The following is a 14,559-nucleotide window of genomic DNA, read 5'->3' as shown; positions in this document are numbered from 1 at the left end:
TTCTTTTTTTAAAAGTGTCCTTTGATACTAATACAGTGATACCAGCTTTGTTATGCTTTGTGTTTTGCACAAACTGTCTTTGTCCATCCTTTTACTTTTAATCAATCAGTGTCTTCATATTTAAAATCTCAAGCTTGCAAATAGCATACAGATGAATCTTGCTTTTTTATCCAGACTAAAAATCACTGTTCTCTTAGATGGAGTACATATGCTACTTACATTGAGTGTCATTACTGATATAGCTGCATTTAACTCTACAATCTTGATATTTGTTTTTATTTGTCCCTTTTTTTTCCTTGTTCCATTATTTCTCCTTTCCTCCTTTTTTGTAATTGAGTATTTTTAGAATTCCACTTAATCTTATCTACTGACATTTTAGTTGTACTTTTCTTTATTTTTAGGTGGTTCCTCTAAGGGATCTCAAAGTCTAAATTCTCATACAGAGAAACTATCCTTAAATCTCAAATCTGTATCTAATGAATAACTGGTACTTTGTATCTTTATTTAAATATTACCAATAATGTTTAACCTTATTTGTTTAATTATGTATTTATTTAAACAGTGCTATATTAATTGAAATTCTTCCCTTTGATAATTGGTTAAATGGTTCTCTTAAATCTTCCTCAAGAAGGATTGATATATATCAATCTCAGTCAATGTGCTCACTCACTGTGAAACTTCAGTGATCTGTATCTGGCTTTAGTAAGCCACAGACCAAGGCCAAGGAATGCAATTAGCAAAGACAGACTAGAACAACCCCTTATAAAGAAAAATTTCCTGCTACCACTGAAAATCAATGTGAACTCACCTCTCCGTAAATCAATCCCACTTTTAGATGACTTCTGTCTTTGTGTGTATATTTAATATTGCAAGTTTTACATTTAAAATTTATGAATCTGTCTGTAATCTGGAAACTAGACTATAAGCTCCTCAAGGGCAGACACTGTGACCTTTTCTTTTCCAGCTCACAGTGTCCTGAAAACAATGAGCACTTCAGAAAGATTTGCTGAACTTAGTTAACTGAACTTCATTAGGACACAGTATAAATAATTTCATAGTGATTACCAATCCCTGGGCCAAATAAGCTCATAGACTTGGCTCTGTAAATACTCGCTCTCAAGATGTTTTAAAGTGTTTAACTTAGTTGCCTAACAACATCATCACTATATAACCCTGGCATCTAATATAAACAAAATGTTCAATGCCACTTTTCCCCAGAGATGTTTAATAGGCAGAAGGGAATCCATCTATCGTATAAGGCAAAAGGCTATTGAGTAAAATCTTAAAAAATTGGAAACTACTGTGTTTAGTCAAATACCTCACAAACAGGTCCGGATGTGCAAAAAAGTCTGCATACATTTCTAAAAGAGATCTTCTTTCAAGAATAAATGTTGGAAGAACTACCTGAAAAACATATACATTTGACCTTGACGATCAAATTTCACTGCAGATAAACAGATTGCTGAACTGCTTAAAAAACCCCAAAACTCATCCCAATCATAACCCACCAAGTACTCTCAGGCATCCTTTTGATACCTACTTTCCAAATTGTTCTGTTTCATAAATGCCCATTATCCTGCCCAGCAGGTGAAAAACAAGAGGCTCCGAATGTTTACATGTCACTTCCTCCGTGCAACCTCCCTTTAGCTCCCCCAATCCCCAAATCAGTGTAACAACAAGCCACTCTAGCAACTTCTGGATGCCTACCTGTTGGGGCATTACACACATATTGTCTTATTGAACTGTACAACAATCCTGCTGTGAAGAAATTATTATCCCTATTTTACGATGGAGAAAAATGAAGCTCAAAGAGGATGAGAAATGTTCTCACTGAACTGTTATTAATGTGGAATTCATAATTGGGTCTGACCTGGGGTGGGGATGGAGTCTGTGCACTTTCCTCTTTGCTGCAGCTTCTCTATCTTTAGGTGCACTAAGAAATTTATTTACTTATGAATCTGTGTCCTCAAATAATTGACAAGTTCCTAGAATGCAAGGGCCACCCTTATTTACACTTGCATTTTCAGCTACTATTACGTAGTAAGAAATTTTTAAATGACAATTGAAGAACTAAATGAAAGGAAGAAAAGAATAAAGATGTGAAGGGCTATGAATGTAGCAGAGGAGAAAAAGAAAAAAAGGGATTTGAATATGGAAAGAAAGAATGAAAGAAGGAATGAGAAATTAGGAATAACCAACCAAAAAAAGGAAGAATTTCATCAGGGAATGGAAGAAGTGTTTTTGAAATGTATATCAGATTTAAATTATTTTTTATGGAAGTAGAGCACTATAGTAAGCAAAAATTCCTTTAAACTTAGTAATTACTGCATAACTACCATATTCAGGTCCTGGCTTAAATGCTATGGAGGAGGCAAAGGTTAAGTATGAGAGAATACCAGCATTTACGTCTTAGGTGGAATGTGACAAATATCATACTAAGAGATGTTCAAATTACCCTGGAAGTTCAGGAGAGGGAAAGATCATATTCTGTTTGGGGGATCCAGAATAAGGCAGAGCTGGGAAACAATTCACTGAGGAGCTCTAGAGAAAAGCCTCAGAGAAGAGCAAGGCTGTAATAAAGTGAGAATAAAACAGAACAAGACATAAAGATGGGAGAACAAAAAGACATGAAGACAGGAAATGGAGTCGGACAGAAATTGACCAGTGTGGCTGGGTATATAAAGAGTACATAAATAGTGCCCATGGAACATGAACTCAGAAAGGGACACTCTAGCTACAACATTTAGAACGTTTAATATTATTATAGAGTTTAAATTTTAAGTAAACATTTTCCTTCCACAGAACATGTGTGTTCATAATTTAAATACGGTTAGATTGGTGGTAAGCTTATGTACTGACTTAGTGAAACTTCCTACCACTCTTGGAGAACACAGAGGTTATGAATCACCAAGTCAGAATGCTGAAGAACAAAAAACAGGGATAAAAACGTTTAATGTATATATACAGCTCTTACAAATCAACAAGAAAGATTACTACTGCCAGTAGAAAAATGAACAAAAGAATTGAATAGGCAATTCAAAAAAGAAGAAATGGCCAAAAAACAAAATTTTATTTGATTTATAATCCAAAAAAAAAAAAGAATTGCAATATTGATGAAAGCCAGCTGGGCTAGCTTGTCTTCAACATGGGTTCAAGTACTCATTTTGCCACTTCTTAGGTGTGAAGAGGCCCTGGAAAATTAAATGAACTTCTCTAAGTTTCTGTAAAATGAGGATAATTACATACCCTGTTTGCATCTTAGGGTTGTTCTTAAGACCAAGTGAGGTAAATGGAATGTGACTTAATAGTATTTCCAAACACCACAAAGTATTTGGAAAATAACTCTATTTTGAAAGAATCTGAACTGAGAAAATATCTTTATAAATAGAAGAATATTTACATATTTAAGGCATTATTGAAATAACACTTTGGAATGCACAAAAGGAATCGAAATTTCAACATCTGTTGGCAATCACAGCCATTTGTCTGTCTGTGCCAATACGGATTTCTAAAACAGCTACTTTTTTTTTTTTTTAACACATTTGGTAAAAAATAATATCATTCATAAAGTAACAAGACTTTACTGGTTACAGACCCAAATATGGATTATCTGGCAGAGGAAATTATGTGAGGCAAAAACCACAAACTGATTACAGCAGACACTGGATTGCCTACACATCTCTTTCATCACTAGTAATAGAACTCTGATTCAGTTCAGGTTCAGGCTACAGGTTGCTGTGAGAGTCACAGGATTCTCCCAGATCTCAAGGGGATAAATGTAGATTAATCTGAACCAATTATTTAATCTCCCTTGCCAGTAACTGGCTTAAAATAAACATGGACACATTCCTAGCGCCCTGGTCAATGAGATTCAACTGAAAGTCGGATGTGCCACTTCTGGAAAAGAATGTCTTTCCTAATAACAACAAAAATATTCATGAAAAAAAATTGCTTTTCTGCCTCTTGACACATTTGTATAAGGATGTGATGACTGGAAGTGTGACAGCCATTTGGCAATGATGAGGAGAGAAGCCTGAGTGTGAAAGTCAGCATGCTGAGGATGGCAGAGCAGAGAGACTGAAGGAAACCTAGGTCCTTTCCTGAATTGTTGACCCACCAAATTAATCATTTCCAGAATTACTCTATTTCTGGACTTCTCATTGAGATAATAAACTTAGTATTGTTCAAGTTACCTTTAGGTGGGTCTTCCATTATTGCAGATCAAAATCAACAGATGTAGAAAAGAGTATTATAGATGTTGACATCTAAAATTAAGCTATAATTTTTGAAGTGACAATTCTGCTCTAGCAATTATGCAGTCTAATCATCACTGAAAAAATTCTGGGAGCAAACTCCTGCAAATATTCTCTTACCTAGACTATTCCTGGCAAGTATGTTGGGTTCCACAAATTAGTGCTATCCTTGTGTTTCTGTTCTCGTTTAGATTTGGGGTGAAAAGTTTTATTGTAGACACTTGTTAGAAAGTATTATGGCTTAGTTTTTTTCTTAATTGCCCTCTAAATCTAAAACCGAAATGAAGCTTGCTACTGACAAAGCCTGCAGCTCGAGTCTTTAAAATAAGAGGGAGTAATGGAAAGATTATAGATTTTGAAATCACGGACCAGATTAAAATCTCAGTTTTGCCACAATATGATTTAGCTAAGTTACTTAACCTTCCATGAGTTTTAGTTTCTTCGTCTATAAAACTGAGTTAACAACAACACCTACTTTGTAGGGCTATGGTAAGAATTAAGTGAAAGGATGAGGCTCCAAGCATAGTGGCAAGGATATACAAAAAGCACCCATATACCAGTCTCCTAAATCAACTGGGGATCCTGTTTAGAGCACCAAGTTTAAATTTAAATTCAAATCCAGACTACAATAATTGTACAGCTCAATGTGTGCCACGCAATTTTCCATACACCACCTGTTCTAATCCTTACAACAACTCTGTAAAGCAGGTCACTATGTGTCCACTTTGCATGAGAAACCTAAAGATCACAGAGGATGAGACCTGCTCAAGGTCACAATGTTTGATAATAGCAGAGGGAGAATGCTAACACAAGTCCTCTAACCCCAAGATCAGAACTCCTCCTCATTTTGATTGTGTGCACACTACACTACTTAAGATTTTTGTCCACACTACTAACCAAGCTTAATACTATTTCTTGTTTGGCCCCAATAAAATCCAAATCTTTATTCATACTATCTCTATGAAACTATTCTAGCTTTACTTATTTCATCTATTTATTAAAAATTTCAATTCACTCATTTATATATATATTAAATTACGACAAAACAAAAGTATAAACAGAAGTTTTATCATTATACTATACTTGCAGGCACACTCACCATACAATCACTAAGAATTCATACAGACACATTAAGACAGCAAATGCCAAATTTGATTCTTACCTTAGTAAGATCCATTCCAAGCCTAACCTGGGACAAGAGATGCATGATAACGCTCTTGTGCTCTTCCACTGATCCTGCCTCCCCTTCATCATCCCTATCGTCATATGAATCGAAAAGGTCTAAAATAAAACAGATCTTCTTAGACTGGTGTTAAACTAGGCCAGTCTGTGCTGCTACCAGTATTACAATTTTTTTTTTTTTCACACAAACGTTAAGGGAAAAAAAAGTTAAATTCTCAAACCTCACTTACCAGCATCACTTGTTCCATTGGACATGGAAGAATTAAGTGATTCTGTGGTATCTGGGCGCTTCAGGCTGTTTCCCGAGCTGCTGTGGGTCAAGACCGAGGCAGATCCAGAGGAACTAAAAAAACAATCAACTTCTTAAGCCTTTTAAGAAAGCAATTTAAAGTCATAGAAAGATGATAATTTTTATATGTATAAAAACTACTTAAAACTAATATACAGAGATAGCTGACAGAACAAACTCGACACTTAGGAGTTAGCTGGTTATATACATATATACATACATACATACATACATACGCTTTCCAACTCTCTCCCTGTTGCTCTTATCCTGAGACTGTAAACTTTAAAGTCTGATGACCAGGTCTCCTGTCTTATATTCTTTCTACATAGTATGTTCTCAACTAAGCCATGTTCAAAGGTCAACAAATATAAGATTTGCCTCTGCTTCTAAGTTAAAATTAGAGTTCATTTTCTAATTTTGTTACTATGTATGAATGTAGATATGTCATAATTATTGGCAACAATTGCAGAACCTCAAAAATGGCACGCTATTACTTACGTCTCTGAAAGACGTCTTGTCTATATTTTTGAGATCCTTTGATATAAGTCTGCATTGGTACTAACAATCTTCTCAGTCATTAAAAAACTATTTCAAATTACAAAAATAAAAGCATATTATTTTTTACAAGTAAATTATGGTAACTGGTATTATAAGCTGGTTAAGAGTCTAAAAAATGTTTCCTCTATTATATTATTATACCTGTGATCATAACTTACCCAGGATTATTATTTGTATATTAATAAAATAATCAAAGGCATAGTTTACTTATTAAGTATAAAAACAGAAACCAAATCTCTCACTGCAGGTAATATTGATATTATTTATAAAACAGCATACCTATAATTAGTCTTTTATTACAAATTAATAGGTGCAAATCATGTATTCTAATTTAAACATATTTTGCCCTGATTACTTACCTTCATTTAATTTTTTTTATTTAATAATAAATTTTATTTTTTTAGAGTAGCTTTAGGTTCATAGCAGAACTGAGCAGAAAGTACTGAATTTCCATATGTACAACCTCCCCCACTATCGACATACCACACCAGACTGGTATGTTTGTGACTGGTATGGTTGCTGGTACCAGGCTTACAAATTCACACATAACTATGAACCTACAACCGACACATCATGATCACTCGAGAACATAGTTTACATCAGGGCTCACTCTTGGTGCTGCATATTCTATGGATGTTCCACCATTGTCATATTGTAGATAAAAGTTTCACTATCGTAAAAATCCTCTGTTCTCTGCCTATGATGGAACATTGGAATATTAGAACATTCTAATATTAGAATATTAGAACATATGATTTCTAATTTAAACACAGTTTGTCCTGGTTACTTACTTTCTTTTGATCTATTTTTCAAAACTCAATAGGTAACTAAATATTGCCTCTTTGATAATTTAGTAGCATGCACATCACAATATTCAAAACTAAATATTGCCTCTTTGATAATTTAGTAGCATGCACATCACAAGGTACTGTAACTAATGTCTACCTCACCAGTTTTAAGAGCTAATGGAAGATATGAGTAAAAGACCTAGGTAAGAGAATTCAAATTATCATTAAAGAGCTGCATGAAAATTATCTTCAAAATGTTTTGTGGCTCTTTGATATATCATCAAAATAAGAGTCAATCTTTTAAATCAATTGATCTAAAAACCCCAAATCCTTTAAAGCACGTATCTTACTGAAGATGCATTTTCAAAAGTCAAATCTATTTATGCTGTGCTTTTCCTCCTAATTCAGATTAGAAACCATGTCTGGGCCAAGTGAAATGTTCAATAAAGCTCAAAATGGAAAAAATAGGATAAATTCTCATTGATCTAATTCATAAGTTATTTCATTCAAGACGAAGGATTTAAAGAATATAGTTAAAGAAACAGCAACCTTGACCAAAAAATTATTTTTATACAGGAAAGATCTATCTGCAATGTGCTAATTTATATAGAATTTAATCATAAGAGCATAAATAAATTAAATAAAAAAATTTAAAGGTTTGAACTTAATTATAATTAATTACAACAGAATCCAAAGTCTTACTGATTACCTAGTATGTCCGAACACTGCATGTGTTTATCTCCATACAATCTAAGTTCCATAACAACCCTACAAGTTAGACATGACTAGTTTCGTCACACATGGATACTCAGAGGTTCAATGACCAGCCTGAGGTCACACGGCTGCTAGAGCCATTTCAAATGCACGTCTGGTTTCAAAACAAAAATTCTTTCTGAAATGCATGGTCATCTAGTTTATAAATGTATAAAACCATACTGCTCAATAACACAGTTCACATGTAGCTATCATTACCACAGGTCTTTAGAAACTTAACAGGGAAAAGACTTAAGTTTTCCAGTTCTGTGTGTGTGTGTGTGTGTGTGCGCGCGCGCACACGCCTGTGCGTATGTATGTGTGCAGGCGCATGAGAGTGTGTAAGAGGGAGGGAGGGAAGGAGAGAGAGACGGAAGGAGGGAAGGACAGAGGGAGAGAGGGAGGGAGAGAGACAGACAGACATAGATACGGAGGGAGAGGGAGGGCAGAGAAGGAGAAGGGAGGAAGAGGAGGACAAGTAATAGGAGTGGGTAGAGGAAAAGCGAGAAGAAAAGACAGAAATTTGACCTGAGAGTTAGAAAACTAGTGGGAGCAGCTGACGACCAGCAGGTGTTACAAGCTCAGTGCCTACAGAAAACAGGCAGAGAACATAAATACTGTTAACTGTTGGGGGTACCCACTACCTGTGCAGTCGAAAACCCTCGTTGTCAGCCCTCCACATATTGAAAATACTATGTGAATAGGGCCACGTTATAAGACAATACAGCCCTGGAGCCAGCATACTTAATGTGAAGGAAAATAAAGCCCCATTAAAAAACAAAAACAAAAAACAACTGAAAAAGTCAACAAACACTGCTGAATATCTGCAGTCCCTACTAGTTTGGGAATCTAGATAGAGCATATAAAGAGTGAAACTGAGGGAGAAAAAGAATCCAGAGTGGGTTAGCTAGACATAGACCTTAACTCGATCCCTTCAATCGGGGTCAGGGGTTCCATGAACTGTGTATTTGTTATGGGATGGGTACAGGGAGAGCACACAGAATGAAGCTTACAAGAAGGAGAAAAGAAAAAAAAAGCCTATGAGCCTGCAAGTGACTTTGTAGACATGCCTATTACAAGTATAATAGGTAAGCATTTAAAATTTTTCTATTTCATAATAATTTCAAGGAAACCCCAGAAACTGGAGCCAAAGACTGGCTATCAGTGATGTATATAAAGAACAAGGAGGCTAATCACATAATATCAAGCTTTTACTAAATATAGTTATATATTTGCTTCTAGATGATAGATGAGTCCATTTTGAAATTCAATGTTGTTTAGAATGATCGCTAATGCTTAGTGTAAGGGACTGTCCTTAATTCTGTTTAAATAAAATGATGACTGACCACTTCAAAAATTAGTAACCTTTACTTTGGAATTTTCATCTAAATCCTTATTTTCTTTTAACCCCACTATCATAAAAAACATTTTTAAAAAATTAAAGTGAATTTTCTACTGGCAAACTGCTAATAATGGTTTCTCATTAGTTTATTTGCCTACATAAAGAAACCAACATACTAAACCAAACCCTTTCTGCTGAACTGTCCTTAAGTTCTGAGTTCAAATTTCTCTTCCTTAACTGAAGTGTCATGTCTTAAAAGTATGTATTCACCAAATCGCATATATTTCACCTTTTCCCACATTCAAAAGCTGAATTTGATCAACTAAGTCACAAAACTTTTTAAATATAGTCGTTTTCCTTATAAATTCTGAGATTTGAGCAGTTATGAAAAAACTATACATGAATACTGTTATTTCTCAGTTTGTGTACTCACTTAAGAGAACTAGAGTCCTACACAATATTACATATTAAAAGAAATCAAGGTTCAAGGTCTAAAGACTGGTTGCTGGTACCAGGCTTACAAATTCACATATAATCATTTCCAAATTTGTAATGTCTTAAAAAGCAATGTCTTTGTCTCATAAGGTAAACTTGGTTCCTTTGTTCAGTTTCCATTCAAACTCATTTTCTCCTTGGACACATTTTCAGTTGTGTGATCACCCTGAGTATTGCATGTTAATCACTTGTCATTCCTGGTCTTACAAATTTGTAATGTCTTACTATTGTTACTAATAGTACCAAATTCGGAAAAAGCAGTGAAGTTGGAAAATGTGCCCCTGCCAAATTAAGCCAACTGCATCTACAACAAACACAGTAACATTAAAGCAAATAAATGTTAATTTGCTTTCTGTAACATCTATCGAGTGTTTGTTACATGCTAGACAATATATTAAGCCCCTGAATGACCTTCTCATTTAAATGTTCACAATGACCCCTTGAAGTTGAAACTACTATTAACCTCATTTTACAAATGAGGAAATTTGGGATTATATAGGTTAAATAACTTGACCAGGATCACACACTTCTGAGGCAAAACAGATTTAGAACCTATTCTTATGAGATTCCAGAATCCAAAGTGTTAACGATAGCAAACTGTATACCAGTAGGGCTACGAAGCATTTTGCTTATAGTCTATTACATAAATTACTTTACCTGTAAAAACCTTTTCTATACAATGGTACATACTTAGCTTTGATTTGATGGTATAAAATGTGTCAAATACTTTCTAATGAGGGAAAGTCTATCATCAGTACCTGTCAAAATCTGCCTGCTTAGTATTTCCGAAACCCATACACTTCCATTCCCATGCTATTACTTTAGCTCAGACTATCAATATTTCTCAATTTATTACTTGGTTTTTTGGGAAGTGGTTTCCCAACCTGTAATGTAGTGCTACTGCACTCAATTCTATGCCATTTTGGCAAATCTGTTTTTCTAAAATGCAGACCTGACCAGCAACTGCCATCACTCATGAGAAAATGTTCAAAATTCATAAAAAGCTAAAAGACTCTTTCATGATCTGGCTCTTGTCAACCTCTATTCTATCTTTTTAAAATCTCTCCCCATCACTTATACTGCAGCCACACTCAACCAAGCTCCCCTTGCCTCCAGACCTTTCTTAAGACCTTTGCATCCCCAATAGAACATTTCCATTTCCCCCTCCTCTCCTCACTCCCATGTCCCTTCTCTCTAGTCATCCATATCTCACTTGAGGATCATATTCCCTCCTTCCTCTGTGAATCCTTCCCTGACTTCTCATGGCTTTTATTCTTACCGTAGAATGTACACCACTGGATTATAAATGTCTGTCTGTTCCCCTAAAAGACTGTAAGTTCCCTGAGGACAGAGACTGGGTCTTTTTCACCTCTGTATCTCATCCCTCCATCTAGTATAGCGCCCGATTTATCAAGCCTTCCACCTAGCACACCTCTCTACTCTAATGCAAAAACAAGTAATGGTAACCTCTTATTTGTATAATACTTCCTAGCATATATACTCTCATTTGACGCTCTCCTAATGTTGGTGCTATAGAAATAATGCCCAGAGTTCCATGAACCACATTGGCATCTTATTATAGCTGATGTTAATTTATTCCATTTGAATTAAGTCAAGAGTAAAATCAACATTCTCACAGAACTGGCTCTGCTAGTAAGTCAATTAAATATAAGCTGTCTTTTATACTTTTTCCAAACAGTTAACTTTTACAGGAGTCTGTCATTAACACCAGTCTCAAAATCAAATTCCATTTTTAAAAATCAGGAGAGTCATTAAAATACATACTTAGTTCATCTACTTACTCTATTAAGCGCTTTGGGGATGAGCCACTTTGATGAAATTCATCAGCATCGTAGAATTCATCTTCACTGCTAGAATAAGAGAACTCTGGGACTGTATTTGGAGATAAGTTGACATGGCTTGGAGAAGTCAGACTGCTACTAGGTGGTGAGTGCCCACTGCCTAGGAAGTTAAAAAAATCACGAGGTAATTTTTATTATTAAACAGTAAAAGTACTACCAAGGAAAGAAATGTGTGGAGCAACTGCAGGAGCTTATTCTCCCATCTCAAGAGTGGTTTTGGTTTTGGCCTCCAGGTATTAACAGGGATAAAAGCGAATAGTGGTTCCTTGAGTTTTGGTTGACAGGTAACTCTACATAAATTCATTTTAAAACAAGAAATCTAATACTAACATTGATAGCATCCCTGTAAATCAAAGAAAAAAATAAAGACCATAAGTCTAAATGAATTATGAAAATGCAAATTAAAATGAAGTATCCTTTTTTTTGCCTATAAACTGGTAAAAATATGAAAGACTGATAAATCTACCCTAAAAAAATACATACCTGCCAAAAGTTGTTGTACAAAGATATTTCACTGAAGCATTGCTTATGATAGGTAAATTTTGGAAACAACCAAAAGATAATACCTGCTCAGGCAGCTGTAAAAAGAATTTTATAGAACTAACTGTATATACATGGAAAGCTCGCTAAATGTTCTCTGTTAAATGAAAAGTCAAAGTCATTTAGGTTAAAACAAAAACAATAAAACTACACAATACAGGTACATACATACACATATATACTCAAATGACAGACGGAAAAGTTAAGAGGACTTTCAGCTTTTGTTTTCTGTACTTCCATATTTTCTGATTTCTTTACAGTAAGAAAATAAGTATACAAGTCTAACTTGAGAAAATTTTCTTAAAAAGTCAACATAGATCTTCAAAATAAATCATAAGGTAAACAAACAATATCCTGCACAGTTTACTTAAATTATAATTATTACTAAAGCTCTGGTTCAATCACAAAGTTAACCACTTCATGTATGGAACTGTAAATGGTAAAACTGATTATCTCCAACAGAAATATACAACACACATTTCAATCTTTTCTCTCTTAGTAATCAAACATAAATCTTAAATATAAATGGGGAGTTATGAGAAGTAAAGGAAATATACAAATCTGTACCTGTACTATTTGGTGTTGGAGTCTGATGATGTCCCAAAGTAGCTAATACAGGTCCAACTGGTAGGGAAGATGGACGCTGCTCTGACTTACACAACTGAGTAGGTTCTAGGAGATTTGAACATATGAAATAAGTTAGAGTAACAGCCCCAATATAATTCTATTAACTGCAATGTGTGGGACTCAAAATCCTAAAGATCAGTAATTTCTGAAACTATTCCATTAAGTCAAGTTCCATGCTACTCCTTTCTGATATCCCATCCCCTTTAAACCCAATGTTGATATGCTACTGAGTACTGATTACTGAGACACCAGGCAGGGTATCAACATCCCAGTCATGGTAGGCCAACGCCTCAGTACAACTGCTCTGTAAAACCAGCGAACACTTCTGATGATAAAGTGTTTCAAAGTATCAAACCACATGAAATCTGAAATGAGGCATAGTATCTACTCTTTCAGCCATAAGCGATATTATCTCATTCTCTTAAGGATACATAAAAATTCACAGAAGAATTTCATATACTTATAAGTATTTTTAAAGAGTTTTCTTTTTTCCAGTACAATTTCTGACTGAACTATGTCATCATTGAGAACATAATATGTTGGATGCAACAAAAAAGTAAAAGGGATCAGTATAACTAGGTATTGGCCCTAAGCCTTCCTTTGCCAGTTTTTTAAAAAAAAAAAAATACTATTTATTCCTCTACACTTAAAAATACACTTTTATTTAATTGGTAGACATCACAAATTTCATTCTTCCCTTTTTCATTATTTTAAAATAAATCATGAAGAAACCATTTGTATTGTTCAGAGATATAAAGGATACCCCCAAAACAGAACATTCCTGGGTTACCTTCAAGCAGATCAAAATATAGTGTTTTCCTTGGAACCAAAAATCCTGTCCCACTGGCTAATCCAAGCTAGTAACCATATTTGTCTTCTATCTCACTTTGAAAATCAAAAGCCCTTTCGCTGTACTTTAAAAAACTCAATATTAAAAATACTATCATTTTTTTCCAGTTTATTTTCAGCTGTATTATTTTTTATTCCTTTAATTAAAAAGACAAAGAAAAAGAAAGAGCCCTTCAAGACTATTATGACAGTCAAACAAATTAAGTTTTTTCTCAGCAATGAATCTGTGAAACATTTTTCCAAATACTATACCTGGAGGTAAGACAGTCTGGGAAGGCATTGTGTTGATCACGGGTTCCAGGGGACTAGGTTGATATATTGCATCCACAGGATTTATAGTACTCTGAGATAAAGAAACACATTACAGTTATTTTTAATTAAATGCCTTTCCAATGCTGACCCTCCCAAATATATGAAATTGCCCACATTTCTGACAGCAAAGTCCTGATGGTAGCTATATAGATATGTTGGTCAAAATACAAAGAGAAAATGAAACAGCTTTTCTATACAGAAGTCTAAGAGTTTATTATTTCTTTAAAAAGCATAGTAAGGAGTGAAAATGAATGAATCTCTGTCATACAGAAAGGTAAAGCTAAATGGAAAAACTTGGAAAGAGTTGAAAAGTGGAAGATTTCAGGAAGCGTAAACAATAACCTCTCAATTCAATTCAGTGCTTCTCAAATTCTTAATTCACCAAAAATACTGTTAATAAACTTTACAACTGTGACTAGCTAATGTACCTGCACTACTAGGATCTTATCTTTCCATCCCATACTATTGCCACCTTCCATCATTGCCTATTGCACAGCACAGGCAACTAATTTTATGATCGATAAAGGCAAAGCAATGTATCTTCTATTTGGGGGTATGTGGGGAGGAGGATTTTTTTGACGATTCAGAAAAATACAAACATCTAGTTACAATTTTAGAGGGGAAAAAAAAGTTTAGGTATCTCTGATTTCAAGCCAAGAAATTATTCTGCCAGCATGACGGCATTTTAAAAACAAGACTCCATAGCTTA

At 34.6% G+C, this 14,559-nt stretch overlaps 1 protein-coding gene across 5 annotated transcripts in view; it reads right to left on the bottom strand.

Annotated features, from left to right (window-relative positions):
- Positions 1-14,559, bottom strand: part of OSBPL9 (oxysterol binding protein like 9) — a 112,451-nt gene that overhangs the window by 10,373 nt on the left and 87,519 nt on the right. For all 5 annotated transcript variants that reach the window (XM_006919184.3, XM_006919185.3, XM_025051941.1 and 2 more), the window contains 6 exons: positions 13,791-13,881; positions 12,630-12,734; positions 11,463-11,622; positions 5,666-5,778; positions 5,416-5,534; positions 1,319-1,404 (listed from right to left, as the gene is read on the bottom strand). In XM_006919184.3, the coding sequence (XP_006919246.1) occupies positions 1,319-1,404; positions 5,416-5,534; positions 5,666-5,778; positions 11,463-11,622; positions 12,630-12,734; positions 13,791-13,881 (674 nt within the window). The remainder of the gene's footprint in view (positions 1-1,318; positions 1,405-5,415; positions 5,535-5,665; positions 5,779-11,462; positions 11,623-12,629; positions 12,735-13,790; positions 13,882-14,559) is intronic.

The sequence above is a fragment of the Pteropus alecto genome, unplaced genomic scaffold (genome assembly GCF_000325575.1).
Source record: "Pteropus alecto unplaced genomic scaffold, ASM32557v1 scaffold25, whole genome shotgun sequence".
NCBI lineage: Eukaryota > Metazoa > Chordata > Mammalia > Chiroptera > Pteropodidae > Pteropus > Pteropus alecto.
Note: the sequence above shows the minus strand (reverse complement) of the source record. Positions and strands in the feature narration are given on the sequence as shown.